The sequence below is a fragment of the Porites lutea genome, chromosome 12 (assembly GCF_958299795.1).
Source record: "Porites lutea chromosome 12, jaPorLute2.1, whole genome shotgun sequence".
Lineage (NCBI taxonomy): Eukaryota > Metazoa > Cnidaria > Anthozoa > Scleractinia > Poritidae > Porites > Porites lutea.
In genome coordinates, this window is record NC_133212.1 from 3,418,850 (window position 1) to 3,436,409 (window position 17,560).

The 17,560-nt window shown below is 40.5% G+C and overlaps 1 protein-coding gene across 1 annotated transcript; it reads right to left on the bottom strand.

Moving 5' to 3' along the window:
* Positions 1 to 1,566: 1,566 nt before the first annotated feature.
* Positions 1,567 to 17,435, bottom strand: LOC140921685 (general transcription factor 3C polypeptide 3-like). Its single transcript, XM_073371692.1, has 21 exons — positions 17,211 to 17,435; positions 15,785 to 16,219; positions 14,698 to 14,774; positions 13,969 to 14,086; positions 13,563 to 13,672; positions 12,969 to 13,031; positions 12,673 to 12,760; positions 12,228 to 12,286; positions 10,584 to 10,823; positions 10,008 to 10,092; positions 8,703 to 8,764; positions 7,940 to 8,117; positions 7,324 to 7,439; positions 6,389 to 6,518; positions 5,885 to 5,971; positions 5,675 to 5,742; positions 4,895 to 5,258; positions 3,978 to 4,102; positions 3,163 to 3,250; positions 2,235 to 2,326; positions 1,567 to 1,912 (listed from the first exon to the last, which is right to left on the bottom strand). The coding sequence occupies exons 1-21, from the start codon at positions 17,419 to 17,421 to the stop codon at positions 1,796 to 1,798; spliced, it is 2,913 nt and encodes a 970-aa protein (XP_073227793.1). The 5' UTR covers positions 17,422 to 17,435; the 3' UTR covers positions 1,567 to 1,795.
* Between the last annotated feature and the right edge of the window lie 125 nt (positions 17,436 to 17,560).

Here is a 17,560-nt window from a genome sequence, read left to right on the forward strand (position 1 = left end):
CCCTAAGCTAACGTTAACACTTACTTCTCACTTAGGGCAAAATGATGACTTGGGGGAGGGGTAGGTGGGTAGTTTCCCCAGAAACCTAAATTGAGCCTTTAAGAGTTCAAGCAACGACGACGACAACGGGAAAAAATTCTTTTAAAAAATGAATTCAGCTTTTTCACTGATTTCTTTTCTTCTCTACACAGATTTAGAGACAAAGGCCCGCGCAAACGACAACTGACAGATAAGAAATAGAATCTACGAACTTGAAATCAATGCCGCAGCAACTGTGCGATTAAACTGGACCTTTGCTTGGCGTAAAATGTCTCTTCTTGTATTCCTACACTTTCTGTTTTAAAAAATAGCAATCTTTTGTCAATGTCTCTATGGGAAATAATGTCTACTATTCCATTATTTTATTTGTTGCTGAAAGCAAAATCAAAGAATGAAAAAATTACAGTCTCATGAGAATCCTGAAGGACAATCGCAAGGCTTACCATCTCAGGCACACTTGTTACAAAAATTTAAGACAAAAAAACTAGCTTAATAGAGTCGAATACACCACATCATACAAATAATTTGTACTTTGTTTATTTTGCTTTCCTTTTAATTATATTATGGCAAAATAATACGCCGTAAGAAATACACGTAATCACCCCTGCCGTCGGAAGCTCGCCACCCCAACCCCGTAATGGTTACCAGGGGCAACCATAACCTCCCCACAAAATCCAACATGGCAGGATCTCCGAACGTGACGGTCTATTGATTTTCGACAGAGAGGTACGGAGGAGTGTAGCGAAAAACTCTTAGCTTAAAGGAGCTCCGCCTCTCTAAGGTTCAGTCTCTGTTGGCTGGTTTCTTGATCAGGCCTAGCAGATTTCTTTACTCATTCACCACTTTAGAAAGGAAGAGGGAGCTGCCGGATTGCGTCGCGCTCCTTATTATGGGATCGTTAATGGGGACGCGCTGGTCAGCCATTGGCCAATTTTTTCCCCTGTCCCTAGTAACAGTCCCAGAGTTCTTTGCGGAACTTAACTCGACCCAGTTCCTTCTTCTTTCTAATGCGAGGAATGATGATTTGGTGATGGGTTTTCTTCGTTCGACTGACTGAAAAGCGAGCGGTTATAACAGAGAACAAAGCTTAAAGGGACGCTTATGATGTGCTCATCAGAATAAGGACGAGATTTCAGGTACGATATCCGTGTCTGCATTTCAAAAGCCAGACATCAGTTCTCACCTGTTAACAAATCTTCATCATCTGAACACATATTTTCTGATATTCTTTTTCACTTAAAAATTTCCTTAAGTCGACATTTCAAAGAAAAAAAATCCTAAATTTCATTTTGTAAAATATTGCAGAAGAAATACATCATCCCAAGTTTGATAATAGTATCGAATTTTTCTTAGACGACTACCGAGCGAATTCACCCACGTGGACAGCATTTATGCTAATTTATACGAACAGAAGAAAGTTTTTACATAAGAAAAGAGTTCAATTCCCACAGGTTGTCTTGGTACACCAACATGGTGGTGATGACTCGATGGAGAAAGGAAAGTGAGTTTTTCTAGTGGGTAGACAGGCTAAAGGCGTATAGTAAGCAAAGAATGTGGGTAACAAAATTAAGGGAAGGTGGCTTCAGTGAGCCGTTTAACGCTCGCGACAATACCTTTACAGTTATAGTTTTCAGAAGGAAATATTTAAAAACACAACAGCTTCTCTGAAAGAACACTTCTTCTAACGTCAGTAAAATATACAATATGTACAACATAAATTGGCCTTTTGCTGTGTAATTTTACAATTTAAATTTCTTTAAATACAGCAGTGTTTCCTCAGCAGTTCTCTTGCTATGAGTTCGTTTCCGCTTGCGCGATAAATTAATGACAAATTGAACGCTGTCTCCCTGTGTAAATCGTGTTTTCCTGAAAACTAAACAAAACCACGCGTTAAAATAATGTTTCCCCGCAAAATGAAAAATGAGCGCAGAAATTCCATACTGATGACCTGTAATTCCCAGATCTAGTAAGCACTTCTGATTGGCTGAGGCAAATTTCCCTCGCGGCACGACCAATCAAAAGCACTACCCAGGTCTGGGTTGTGCCACGTCATCAGTATGGAATTTCTGCGCTCGTTCCTCAAACGTCATTTCGAGGAGAAACCAGTGATGGAAAGGTCGGCTGTTTTCTCAGACTATTTAAAATTCTCGCCTACGCAGACCGCTTAGAACCTGGTAAAGATACAGGACTCTTACCTTGGCCGCTGTTTGTCCATCACCAAGTGAGGCTTCGTGTAAAGGAAATTCTAATGCCTTATGGTAGTAATGAACAGCAAACTGAAGAAGTCCTGCAGTTGAAATAAAAACACAAAAAAGCTATTGTAGGGTATACTCGGGCTTTGTTATGCGCTAGAAACCAACGAAAATTCGCAAGCGTGCCCACTTAAAACTCGCACGACGTTCAGGATTTAATCGACTTTAGAAAGATTAAGAGATTCGGATAAATTTAGAAATTCGAATTACTACAGTCAAACACTAAGGGGGCCCGTAGCTAGAGAGCGTCTGTATTAAGCGGGTTGAATTTAGAGAAAATGTAAAGGCTTTCTTTCCCCGGGGACAAAGCAAACTGTCCGTGATAATGAGGTGTCCGTAAAGTGGAGTTTGACTGTACTACTTTGAATGTTGACATATAAATAAATAACGATTTTAGAGGTAGCACATCCACAAAGTGGTTCTTCGTCTACCTGATTCCTGGTAGAATTGGAATTTGGAAGTGTTGGTTTTGTGGCGAAGGGAAAACCGGGGTACCTGGAGAAAAACCTCTCGGAGCAAGGGAGAGAACCAATAACAAACTCAACCCACATATGGCGTCGACGCCGGGAGTTGAACCCGGGCCACATTGGTGGGAGGCGAGTGCTCTCACCACCGCGCCACTCTTGCTCCCCTAAAGCATAATAACAACGATGTTTACACGCCCGACAAGCTCAGTTTCATATACACAGACGGGACAATGATTTCGTGACAAGCGGAGTGTTTAAGTTACTTGTTCCTACTCGCGGCATGTGACGCACCTAGCCGAGGGAAAATACTTTGATCTTCAGCCAAATTCTCTCATCTAATTCTTAAAGGAAATGTATGGAGATCAGTCTGCAGAATTTGTATATGGATAAAGGAGCTTACTTACCTAACTGATGGAATGCTCGCCCTAAGTTGTAAAATGCTTCCTGGCACTCTCCACGGAGACCGAGGTATTGAAACATAAATACGATGCTCTGGAAAGAAGAAATAATCAGTGTAAATGGTAGACTGGAGTTACACCGAGAATAAGAAAGGACAGCCAGTTACTGCTACTGAGGCTAGTTAGCTGAGAATGACCAGAAAATTCCCAAAACAGAAAGTCTCGAGAGACAGTTAAACATCCTAGACCTTAAATGTAAAATAGCTAGCTTTATCATGATTCTCTCCATCCTCGTGAACAACATTACAGGAGGAACACCAGAAACAATCCAGTATTTCTTGAGTTGAATGAGCGTAAAAGAGGGGGCGATCCGCACGTATTTGAAAGATTGTTTTTGATTAGCTGGGAAAACAGTAGGGATTGTCACATAACAATGCCCCTATCCCTGAAAACAATGGAAGTGCAGATTAAAGGGGACCAGTGAAACCAGAGGTTTAGAACGGTGCAGGTCTACTGAAAAGAGGAAGCAAGGCAAATGTGTTCATCATCATCATCAACATCATTTACTATCAAAATCATCATTATCATTGTTATCGTTATCGTTGTCGTCATCTTCGTGTTTATCGTCATCATCGTCGTCATCGTCCTCGTTACCGTCGTCATCAAAATTATCATCGCCGCCATCATCATCATCAACTCGTCGTCGTCATCGCTATCGTCATCATCATCTTCCTCGTCGTCATTGTCATCGTCATTGTTGTCGTCGTCGTAATGATCATCGTCATCACCATCATCATCATCATTATTATTTTTTTTTTTACCTGTATAACACAAGTATGTCTATGTCTTGGGAACCGCTGAGAAGCCAAGTGAAGGTACTGAAGGCCCAAACATAAAGAAACTAGCGGGTCAAGGGGTGTTTGACGAAAAGCTCTGATGTATTCGCCTGCATTGTAAAATAAAATCTTGTCATGGAAAACAAAGAAAGTAACGTAATATACTTGGGAACCAGGAACCGATTCAGAGCGTGACCAAAACAGAAGCCCATAACCCGGAGGTTGCAACTGCCCTACTTAACCCTTTAGCATGATTTTTGGGGCACTTTTTCCCGCGGAAATGGAAGCATCGTTCCCTATGCGTATGCATCCATAGTACGATAATTACAAGAAGTAGAAGCAAATGCTATCAAAACATCAGAAATACTTTTTTCTAGTCTCTGGGATTTGATGACTGATTTGTAAGACTTATTCTTCACATCAAAATTCGCAGGAAAATTGATCTAAAAATAAACTGGTCTGTGTCTGCGTCTCGATCCTTTTACAAAAAGGGAACCTTTTTATTTGGGTGCGCCGATTCTTGGCAGGGTCACCGCAACAGCGCATGGCGCCAATTACTGTGAGTCCGTAACATCCCCTCCCCCCCCCACAACCCTCCATAAAAGATAGATCACCGAACCGGAGACTACGTCCCCTACTCTTTACGAACAGCATGTGAGTTCTTTATCGTCACGCAGAATTTACAAGTGCAAGGGCTGTGAGATGGGGCCTACGGTTTATTGTCCATCCGAGAAGACTAGAAAGTCTAACTATTTGCAGATGATATTACAAAGGCAGCACTTTCTCCTGTGTTGTTAAAAGACCCTGAGTGTTCGTCTGGCTGGGGTTTAAACCAGCGGCCTCCCGCTCGGAAGACCTCCGTTTATCCAATTGAGCTAGAAGTGCGGTGGAACCCTACCTACCTATTGCAAATTTATAACTTGCGCTGACAGCAGCATTATGACCGCTGTATAAAACAAGTGGCAGCTCATCTGGGTGCTTTATCAAGAGTCGAAGAATGTATCGCTGGTGCCTCGTATCGCCTGACTTTGCGGTGATTCTGGCCATCAAGTTCCAGTATAAGGGTTTGTGCCTGTCCCTGGCAATGAGTATTTTCACAGTGTCGAACGCCAGTTTGTATTCCCTATTGAGGTACAGAGCTACGACGCTCATGAAAAGAAGTCCAGTTTGGAAGTTTGAGTTTGAGAAGCGGTCAGACGACAAGGCACATAGCAGCAAGTGCTGAGTATCTGCATGACGTTTTAAATGACTAAGAGCCGATACAACCTAAAAAAAAAACAAAATGAAAGGAGTTCAAGTATTGAAACAAAATGTCTGTTTGTTATTGTTATCATCATCATCATCATCATCATCATCATCATCATCATCATCATCATCATCATCATTATTAGAATTATAAAGTCCTCTCTCGCCTTTTATCCTCTGTACAGTCACTGTTATTGGCTAGTCTGAAATGTCACTCTTCCCCACCCCCTAACTCATTGGGAGCGCACCCCCATTGGTTAGTGGGTGAAGACAGTTGACATTTCAGACTATTTGAGGTTGTGCCGGGTTAGAATTCATCCTATAAAATAGCTACACAGTGCAATTCCAAACAACGCCCACCCAGTCTTGCGTGCAAAGGTGTCAAAATGACCTAAAACCTTGGGTGGGGAAAAATGGCTTTTAACACTGTTACTTACCTTTTTTAACATTTCCCACCACTCCTCATTTCTAATTCCAGTATTACCCTTACTCCTGGTATGGGAAGCTATCAAACAAAAGGGAAAAAATCATCAAAAATCATAAAATCATGGTTTTTCCAATGACAATCATTTGCTTTTGTTACTTTTTACAGTCTTCTTCAATTCGACACAGGCCCATGGGTTATGATAGACTTAATAATATCTTACATGGTTTCAAATTAGTTCCCTCTTGATCTGATGGTTCATTTTTCTTCGCTTCTGCTCTTTTGTACTTTGCTGATCTCAAGGCAATATCTAATAAGCAAAACAAGAAAAATGTGTTATGGAAGAAGTAGACACTAATCTAGCCTAAGTAGCTGGCCTTTTTTTCCTCACCATACTCTAAAAAATTGCCATCTCTGAGACAGTTTTCAAGATAAGAGGAAGGAAGGAATGGGGTAGGAAGGAGGAGGAAGGGAGGGAGGGAGGAAGGAGGGAAGAGAGGAAGCGAGTGAGGGAAGGAAGGGAGGAAGGAGGACGGAAGGGGGGAGGGAAGGGAGGGAGGAAGGAGGAAGGAAGGGAAGGGAGGGAGGGCGGAGGAAGGAAGGGAAGGGAGGGAGAGAAGGGAGGGAAGGAGGAAGGAGGAAGGAAGGGAGAGAGGGAGAAAGGGAAGGAGGGAGGGAGAGTAGAAAGAAAAGCACAACACACTACATCACAAAGAACTTCGCCTACCCATCAGGTCTTTATTGTGGTACACATCGTTGAAAAATAACTTAAACAGTTCAATTCCTGCTTCAACAAATTCGTCGACACGATCCTGCGACTGCAAAAGTGCACACTTGTGGTAAAGAAGCCTGAAATCCTGTTTTGAGAAAGAAGAGAAAACCGCGTAAATAGACATTTTTACTATGGCATCTTTTTTTTACAACAACAACCAGCGGTCATTACGGTTTTCCTTGGAACTCTCCAAGTGTTTTAAATTTAGTAAGTAATGGGCGCTTGAAAGAAAAACGAAAAGGGCGTTAGCGCTAGTAGTGGAAGGGCGCCTCCGCGTTGTCTTATTTTCCCTCTCGTTTCAAGAGTCTGCCAGGCTGGCTGAAGGGACTATGTCGCGCTATTCGCTATCTTTTTAATAAGCTAAAACGTATCTCTGCGTCAATAGAATTCCAAAAATAAAAGCCTAGGTTTATTATTTAAGACTATATCTAGGCATTGAAACTGTTTCCTGTCGTCTGTTGCAAAGGATATCAAGGATGGACATGGATTAAAACTTGAAAAAGTTGCGCCATCTTTTTCAAGTTTGAATGCTATGCCTGTAAAAATAGCCATAACTCATTCACGACTCAAAAGGAGCATTTTGTGTATGTGTAACGGCACTTAATAATAACTTCAGCACAGAATTGACCTTAATCAGCTACGCTGGGTTGCTACCACAATACGCTCTTCTCACGTATGGTAATATGCCCGTCTAACCTCGTTTTTGAGTAAAAAATCCTTTGAAATGCTAATCAGACGACGTTTTCGTATTTGAATTTCAAAAGAATTTTTACCCGTAAACGAGGTTAGACGGGCATATTACCATATGTGAGAAGAGCGTATTGTTTGTCCATCTTTTTTATGAGGTTCAAGAGACATCACTGCAGCAAAAATCTCAGCAACTGACCAACCTGTGGCTGTACTGCAGGCTCTGAATCAGATTCTTCAGTGTACGCAGGGCTGTGAGTGGTATCCATGGAAACCTCTCGACCGGAAGCATCCTGAGGGATTTCTATACCTCTGGGGTCTGCAATACGTACAAACGTTATAAGAAATTTACACCCCAGACGTTTTTCCCAAACAAAACGCTCTTGATCTCGCGACGACGAGGAAACCAGACCACTGGCACAGTTTTTTGTTTTTGTGTCTTACGTTGTAGTAAACTATTTGGAAAACGGCCAAGTCGGCCTTTTATGGTACCTGTCATTTGCTTGGTCTTCAGTTCAAATATATCGCCACTTACCACCATAGGTTATATTTACGAAAACGCACATTGAGTTGCTCTCCAGTGGGCTTAATACATGTAAGTTCTCTGGATACAGCTTTGCGTCCGCTCATTGCAAAGATCTGGTTTCTAATCCACGTCAGACCTAAATTATTTTTCAGTTTCTTTTTAGAACGATATAATACTTATCATCAACATCTACATCTCTAACCACGAAACAAGTTCTTTCCAAAAGAAAACATGATGCTTCTCACGATGATTTCATTTGTCGCTGACATAGTAAAAAATGTTCGACTTCTCACCCGATAAAATATCCAGTGCCTGGTTGGGTCTGCCCAGCTGCTGATGAAGAGATGCAAGAATCAGCCGAGCATCGAGGTGGTTTGGAGCTAAGTTGACAACTTGCGCGTAAGCAAAGGCAGCTTCGTCTAACCTTCCAAGAGAGTGTAGGCATTCTCCCTTCTTTAACCACACACCTGCCTGCGTGAGATAATTCAACAGATTGTTAAGATAGCGTTCTCTCATTTAGAACGGTTTACAAATAACCATAGCCTTATTCCGCTTTAACTTTATTTTTTTGATTAGCGGTACAATTTTTCACCAGCTATATTGACCAATAAAAAGAAAAGAAAGAAACCGTGGTGATCAAATCTCGCGCCATTTTCTCGACCAATCAGAAGAGACAAAAAATTGGTTACCTGCTCACAAGCTTTCCCGCGCTAGGTACGTCCTAAATGTGATTCGCTTCAAGTTTTGATTGGCTTAGTGAACTGCGTGAGTCTGTCATTGACTGGTACAATTACGTAGTTTAGTGTTCCAAATCACTACCAATAGCCGGGATGAAGTTGCACTGAATCTTGAAATTTATTTTTGTCTCATCATTAAAAATGACATTGATTTGTCTTGAGTTCATACTAAGTTGCATTTGTCAAGTAAGCTACTTCGTAACCCTGTTTAGATGAAAATGCCAGTAGAAAAAGCCCCGGTAATACATAAAAAGAATGATTTAACAGAAAGAATGATTTAACAGCCGCGAAAATGGCATTCAAAATTAAAAACACCCACCATGTTGTAATTCTTTGATCGGATGAGTATGTCGAGAATGGGTAGAGCCTCTTCGTAGTCTCCTAAAAAACAGTTGTTTAGAAAAAATCAAATCCCAACTAACTCTGTGCAAAGAAACACAAGACCTGTTACGTAGGGTTATGGTGCGTAGGATTATGTTAGTCCAATAGATAAGCAATTTCCTACGAGCTATTACTAACTGCTATTTTGGGAAGTGACCTCGAAGGTAACTATTACAATACACACTGAGTTGAAAAAGTAATAATTACAGTAATACATACTGAATTGAAAAAGTCATCTTATAACACAACCACAGTGGACAACTAAGGGCAAATGAAGATTCTTACTTCAGCATTGTCAACAATACTTCGGATCGAAACCCACCAACCACGAGTGAGTTTCGTAATGCGCCAATCATATGCTGTACCATGGTGTTATATAAATAGTCCCGCTCAGTAAATTGACACTATCGCCTTATTAACACCAGCAGTACGAGGTCGAAACGTCGCGATCAATGCCTACAGGACTCTCGCAGGTGAAGGTAAGGTAAAGCCGGGTGCACACAAGCCAAAGGCCCAAACAGCAGCTGATTATCCCGGTAGCATGCATAAGAGTATTGCTACTCCCCCCTGGACGGGATGCTAATCCATCGCAGGGTTACCCCCCAGCAGTACGTCGCCGGTACCCATTTATACACCAGTGTGAGGAAAGACAAAGTGGAGTAAAGTTCCTTGTATAGGGAAACAACGCAACGGGCGAGGCTCGAACACCAGACCTCCAGGTCCGGAGAGCGAGCTGTTGACAGGCCACACACGCCTACTATCGTGAAGCCCCGTGCAAACGGACGCAACATTGTTGGCCAACAACTTCCAGCATTGTTGGATGTTACATGTTGCGTCCGTTTGCACACCCTGTTGCATGTTGTTGGATGTTGTTGCGCAAAGTTTGAAACCGGTTAAACTTTTCAGCCAACAACTCCCAACATTTCTTTTGTTCCATGATCGCCGAAGCGTAGCGCAACAATGTTAGATCCGTTTGCAAACAACTCCTCCAACATTGTTGGGGCCACGCACGCTCAATACGCATGGTTTGCAAAGACTTATGGGTTGTATCCTTCCCACGATGCACTGCAGGTCCCAACATTGTTGGAAGTTGTTACATCCGTTTGCACATCACTGCCAACACGCACGCAACAACTCCCAACATTGTTGGCGTAACAATGTTGGGAGTTGTTGCGTCCGTTTGCACGCAGCCTAACATAAACAATAAATGAGCCTAACGAGGTCATCTTATATAACTTGGTACCATTTTCCGCGCAAGCTTCAGCGACATCCATATACAAGTCACCAACAGTCTCCACAGATTGAAAGAATAATGGATGAAGAATTTTCTGCAAAAAAGTGAAAAAGTCAAAACCTCATAAATGTGTTAACTTCTTTAAATTGGTAAAATATTGCTCCCGCGCGCCCGATTTACCTGCGACATAAAATATCAGTAACAAGTTTCGCGCTGAAGTCATAAATCAACGTAAGAAAACGTGGCCCCTAGCTTACTGTAACGAACTGGTGGTTGGTGAAAGGTACGTATTATCGTATCGGTACATGTAGTAAATTGACTAAACTGCACTTGTCATTGTAATGTAGCGAAACGACCAGTATTGGTAGCGTAAAATTTAAGCAACTCTTAATGTCGTTCGTATTTATTTCCACTACTACGACATTCTCGACATTCTAAAACTCGTAGTAGAGTGACAAAGGCTACCGCGTTTTCCCGCCAAAATGACCCTGACTCACGCACGCGCACTACTTAGTACTAAGCAAATCTCGTTCACGCAGTCGTCGCAGTTTCAGAATCTGAAGGTCTCTATTAAGCAACCATTACCTTGACAAGATCGAGCTGCCGTAGATAAATAAGACAAACAACAATCTTGACACGTAGATCAATCGGCAAGTCTTGAGGAAGAACTAAGTTGACTGGAGTTTCGCTGTTGTCTCTCTGTGGGGATCTCGCTGTGCTTGCCTGACGGGTTGGACTCAGGAGCAGGGAGAATGCTGTCAGAGGTGACTCATTCGTGGGTTCTGTGTTGGTCTCTTTCTTGGCCCCACAGTGTTTTAAAATAATCTGCAATGAAAGACTGAGTGTTTTATCACCGTCATCACCATTGTCATCGCGTCAGTGTCATCGTCATCATCATCATCGTCGTCATCGTCGTCGTAGTCGTCGCCATCATCATTAGGGACTTTAAGATCCAACGACGCGGACGACAACGAGAACGTGGGAAAAAAAAAAAGTTTAATTAGCAAAACAACAACTTCGCACGTGCATCACACTTTTTTGTACATTTCTTTCCCGTTTTTGCACGACTACGACGTGAAAATGCCTAATTTCGCGTTTTATGGAGGACGTAAACAAGCAACCACGAAATTTTATTTCTCTTTCTGAGCTTGAATATGGTCCCTTGAAATTCAGCTTCAGGAGGGTTCGCCTACACTTGATAAAGTAAGTGGGTAGGAATAATCACTACAAAGACTGAAAGAACGCGAATTCACTTTTTAAGCGATGTTCTTGTCGCCGTCGCGTCGTTGGATCTTAAAGCCTCTACTAGGAACCTTAAGCGACGACGAAGACAACAACGTAAAAAAACAATCAGTTTTAAGAGCAAAACAAATGCTCTGCTTGTGCAACACGCTTTTTAATACATTTCTTTAACGTCCACTACACGACTACGACGTGAAACCTCCCAATGCGAGGTTTGAAGGAGGAGATAGACATACTACAACAAATTTTCCCTTCTCTATTTGAACATGGATAAAGCCCTTAAAACCTCAACTCCGGGAAAAGTCGCCTACATTTGACGTATTGAACGGTTCCAAATAGACGCGATAAAGTTTGAAAGAACGTAAATTCATTTTTTTAGTGATGTTTTCACTGCCGTCGTCGTCGTCGTTGCTTAAGGTCCGTATCATCATCATCATCATCATCATCATCATCATCATCATCATCATCATCATCATCATTATATTTGAAAGTCTTCGATACAAACGCTTCCTGGAAACGAGAAATTTTCAACCTCTAGTATTAAAACCTGAAATCAGCCTGTGGAAGTTCGACTGCTAATCACATTCACCGGATTACTCAAAGCTCTAAGCCATTATCTCTCAAAGTATTTTTTAGCTTCTCTCCTTAGTCTTGCCTTCAGACTTCTATGAAACAGCCAACTAAGTTTCCTACTAGCTCTCCCGTGACCATCATCACCACCATCATATGTTAATCGCGGTAACAGCAACTTCAGCTCAACACCTTTGTAACCAGTCATCACGACAAATTCAATCCAATGCTGTGACAAACCTAACTGAATATATGAAATGAATCATTTTAAACTGGGAATAAAGCCTATGAAAGTGAACATGGTCTTCGCAGTAGAATAAACAGAATAAACAACCTAAGCAGTTGAAAAAGAACCAGAAAAAATTCAGGCTTGACTGGGACAAAACTAAAAGACTTTCTTGTCCGATGAAGAATTACCTGTAAAGCCTCCTCGTACGCTTTCGATGACATGAGTAGATCAGCGAGCATGTTAGTGGCTGTAAAAGAAACTGCCAACGTGTTAATATATCAGCAAAAGATGTTTGCCTCGAAACTGCCGATTTCCCAAAAGATGGACAAGGTTTTGGGACGTACGAACTCGGCGCCTCCGGACTACCAGTCCAGCGCTCTAACCGCGCCGCCACGATGCTTACTATGGCCGTTTCAAACGTACAAAGTTGCCCAAGCCCAACGAAAAGAAAAGGCCACGACTTTAAACTATATTCACATCACAGGATTGCACCAAAAAAACCCCGAGTGCTCAGCTTTACACAAATCATTATGTGGTTGGGTTATATGAGAGGTAACAGTACTTTTTCAAGATAATTATACCCGTTATCTGCACGTGTTATAATTAGTTTCATTTGCAATTGAAAGTACCCACCTTGATTATTAAAATGCTCTGGATATTGTGAAAATGCAGCTTGAAGAACCTTAATGGCTTCTTCCAAGTTCTTGTTTTCATGATGTAGCTAAAATGAAAGAGTCATAATTAATTTTACATAATATTTTAATATTATTGAATAATATCATTATTATTATTATTATTAATACTATTATTATTATTATTATTATTATTATTATTATTATTATTATTATTATTATTACAACCCTTCAAGCCGCATCACCCAGATACAAATTTCCCAGAATCTCAAAATTAATGATTCGACTTTGTCCTACCTTTGCCATTTCACACACAAGGTCCATATACTTTGCCCCGTCATCAAAATTTAATGCCATAGCCTACAAGACAAAGAAAATGATCAAGGATTACTTACTTTAATCAACAAAAATTATGTCACGCGACACAGTACAGAACAGTAAGTTTAGTGGCTAATGGATTAGCGTGTTTACTCAAAGAAGCACTGTTGCCTTTATCTAAGTTTTCAACTTGATGGTGCGCTGCTTATTTGAGGGCAGCACTTATTCAGGTAAGAGCTTACAATGAAATCTTTCTTTCTATTTTTCTGTTTTGTTTTGCACATTATTATGTAAAAGAATCTTCTCCTTCCAGATCCAAAACATGTTAATAAAAACATTTTCAAAACACATCAAATTAATAAATGTATGTGCCACATAGTTGCTGAAAGGGTGTGGCCCTTAATTAATGTGATGCCTGTTAATAATTTTGCTCCTGGGTGCAATGCTCTTTTGGGAGCCATGCAATTTCAAGGATACATGTAAAACATGGTATACAATTCTAGCATAAGCTAGGCTACGTTGTAAGGTAAAGACCACCCTAAACTTGAATTTTAGGGGGGAACATGTACTTACTTGGCATGCCATTTCATAACTTTCCAAGCTTTTCTTAGGATTGTCCATCTGATAGTATAGAGCTGCACGATCCCAAAGGATGTTTGCATTGCCTGGATCCACCTTTAAAGCTGCATAAAGAAATTAAAATAGTTGGAAATGTGAAATTCCCACAAGGACCAAACAAGATGTCTTCTGGATATGGCAGCAATCTCCCCCATCTCCCTTATGAGTCATCAAAGGGTTTACTTAGAGATGGATATGTTGTGGTTAATATTTTATCTCAGGTAATTTTTATTTTTCCTTTGTTTCAACTTCATTAGCGTACATTACCATACCCAAAAACAAACGAAAAACAAAAATTACCTGAGATAAAAAATTAACTACAACAGATATGTTAAGTTTCACCTTGGTCATAAAAACTCACCTTGGTTATAACAAGTCAGTGCTTGGTTTAAGTTATTTTGTTCAATTGACATCATTGCAAGCTTTGCCCATTCTTCAGAGTCTCCTGACTTACTGAGATATGCCGCAATAAGAAAGAACTAGAATGTAGGAAAAAGGGTGTGGCTTGTCAGCATTACCCCTCTGACCATCAAAAGAAATGGTCGTTATTCATGAAAGGGCCAGGTGAGGGAAAAACATATGTGATACTAAATCAGCAATCCTGTTACAGTAAGACCCCATGTGTAAGAACTTCGTGATTTAAGAACCTGCTGGCAGAAATCTGCCATTTCAATGACCAAAAATATAAGTTCACCACCTATTTAGCCAGGGTAACAGTTAAATTATGATGAGAATTTTAACCAAGGGAAATTGACTTTGAGATTTGCAAATTATTTAACATTACCAGAAATTGTAAAAACCTTACAACAAAAACAGTTTTATATACATGTAAAGTGCAGACTAATTTCCTTCATGGACATTGCATAAAGGAAGTTTGCAATTTACAGTCGTGAATATAGTCAGTAATTTTTTTTTTTAAGACCAAACACAAGTATATGTATTTTTCTGATCCTTACTCAAAAAGAACTTACTTATAGGTCAAATTGCCAATAATAACCCCAAAATACGAGAACCTTTTTTACCAGTCAGAGTTACATGCATTTTTTTTTAAGGTATTTTGCTTTCTGTCTTACATGCACAAATAATTTACCTGAAGAGCCTTCTCTTTATCTCCCTGCTCCTCAAACATCATTCCTAAAGTCTGAAAAGGTTCCGAGCATTTTGGAACTGCCCAAAAAAAACATCATCCAAAAACAAAGTAAAAAATGTCAAGTTTTTATTTTTTTAAATTTTTCGTTATTTACAAACTCTAAACAAACATCTTATCAGATGACACTGGAAGCAGTGGAAGTAACAATATATTTATATTTATATTTATTAGTACTATATATATATAATGAGCGGAATAATCATGGTCACAGAAAATTTTACAGTCAAACCAGGTCAAGCGTTCCCTTCGCTAACAAACTAATGAATTCATTAATGGAAAAATGATTTCGTTTGTTGATTCAATAATCCATTCATAAAATGAATAATCCAACAGTCAAATTGTACCTCGATTCAATATTCAAATGTTGATTTGGTTTATGAACAAAATCTACCTGTTCTTTATTCTTGTCTGTTGTGTTCAATCATATTTGCTTCCCTTTTCCTGCCGTTTACGATTGCGTTTTTCATTGCCTTTAATTTAATCAAAATAACAGCTAGAATAGACAGACCGCAGACGCAAAGAAACTGACAAAGGCCGAGGATCGAAATCCACCAATCACCGCACATACACTGACCTCAGTTTGACGGTTAGGTTTTCTAAGAGGTCAGGCTTAGGTCTGTTGCACTGATTACTGGCAGCAAACTGGCGTACCTGCAACAGTTTGTTTGGGTTTGAACTTCAGAACTCACCAGCACTCGACTCTCAGAAAAAAAAGAGGAAAAAACAAAATTCTGAGGTCAACTTGTGGAAAGTGTAATTTTTAAAAAAGCAGTAATTGAATCAACATTCAATTATGGAATCGAGGCTAAATATGACTATTGGATTGTTCATTTTAGGAATGGATTATTGAATCAACAAACGAAATCATTTTTCTGTGAGTGAATTCATTAGTTCGTTAGCAACGGGAACGCTTCACCTGGTTTGACTGTAAGTAAATGAAATGACAAAGAAATGTAGAAACACATCATAGTGGTATTACAGGTGATCGATTCTTACATTGTATTGTAGTAAATAATATGTGACCAACCTTGTCGAATCAAGTCCATACAAATTCCTTTGGCTTTTTCCATCTCTCCTCTGGCCCACAACATATTAACATGGCCCATTGTATGCTTGTGTTTCGCTGGTAGCTCACAAAGTTTACGCCGTGCAGCCCTGCGCCGTGGAGCCCTGAGCTGTTTGATTTCTTCCATAAACTCATCCACTCCAGTTCCCCCAGGCTTCTGCGCACTTTTTGCAGCAGAACCTTGTAATAGGAGATCTGTCATTCTAATTGGTGGTTGGGCTGTTGCTGTTTGTTGCAAAGAAGATGAAATGTTGTTTGGTTTGCCTGAGTCCCGGACTGGACTCTCTGTGGCAGAGCTTAGGGCTAATGCCTGAGAACCCATTTCTGACAGCTGAGTGAATATTGGCTCTGATACAAGAATCACCATTTCTTGATTACTAGTAGTCGAGGCAACATCTGGAGAATAGGACACAAAACACATAAAACCCTAGTGTTTAAAAAAGCAGTGACTATCCTGTTGAGTTTTTCTAAGGGCACATTTCCTAGCTGGTCAGAGCGGTCATTTTGAAAATGAAATATTGGTCTTTTCTTAAAACTTTTGCCAAAAACCATCTCTGTCAAGCATACCATTTTGGAATTAACTGATTTGGTTGGATAGCCATCACTTTTAATGCAACAACGACCTTAGAGTAACAATAGCATTCTCATTGTGATCAAATCTAGGACGGTAAAGAAATCTGTAAAAAAGTGTACTGCACATTTGAGACTTTCTATTTAGCTTATTAAATCTGTTGCTTCTATATTTTTATTTCCTCATTTCCATGATACACAAAAAGGTCATGAAAATCCAGGGATTTGAACAACGTCTTTAGGTACTAATTGAGGGGCTCCATTTGGATCATTATACATTTCTGGGAAATGGCCCTTACATCTGTGCAGAGTGCAAAGAGGTCAAATAGCTGTACTTTGTCTAGATGATTCACCTGTTACATATACAGAGAATAACATTGGAAATGATTTTTTTTGGAGCGGAATGGTAGACTTCACACTGTTCACAGGTCTGCAGGTACCCACAGAGTGGCTCAATTTTACAGTTGTGATGAGCGAGAAGATGTCAAATAGTGGTACTCAGGATGATTCACCTGTTTGTGGTACAGAGAATCAGACTGGCAATGAATTTTTCGGGAAAATGGTAGACTTTGTTAGTTCTCTATTCAAAAGTGGATTATGCTGTCCCACTCTGGAAGCTTTGCAGCTCACTCAGGAGAAGATTCCCCAGTCTCCCAGTGACTAGGGGACTGGGGGATCTTTGCCAAAACTGCAAGTCTTCCAGGAGGAATGAAGACTTGGTAGGTGTCATGACTGGCAACCAGAAATCAAAAGTCGATGATATGAAACTTGATGTCTATAAGTAATCTTGAACTGGACAAGCATATTTTCTCCTCACCTGTGGGTTCACTTCTATGCTCACTGAGAGTATTAACCTCTGTGGTTTGTAGCCCTCCAGTTTCCCCATCTCCCTGATCATCTCCGTTTCCATCTTGCGTCTCGTTCTCATCTTCCACATCGGCAGATCCTGCACCGCTTTCGATCCACTCAGAAAAGCTTATCTCTCCACGAACATACTTCATAAGAGCGACAATCCGATCGTCCTCCATCTTAGCTTCTGAGAAAAAAATAAGCTATGTCGATTTTTCACCCTTTCGCGTCCGCCATATTTGGCCTGGATGCTAAGCAAGAAGTCACGGCTGCTAAGGTCATCCGGGAATGTTTTGAATTTCCCTTTGCATGGACTTG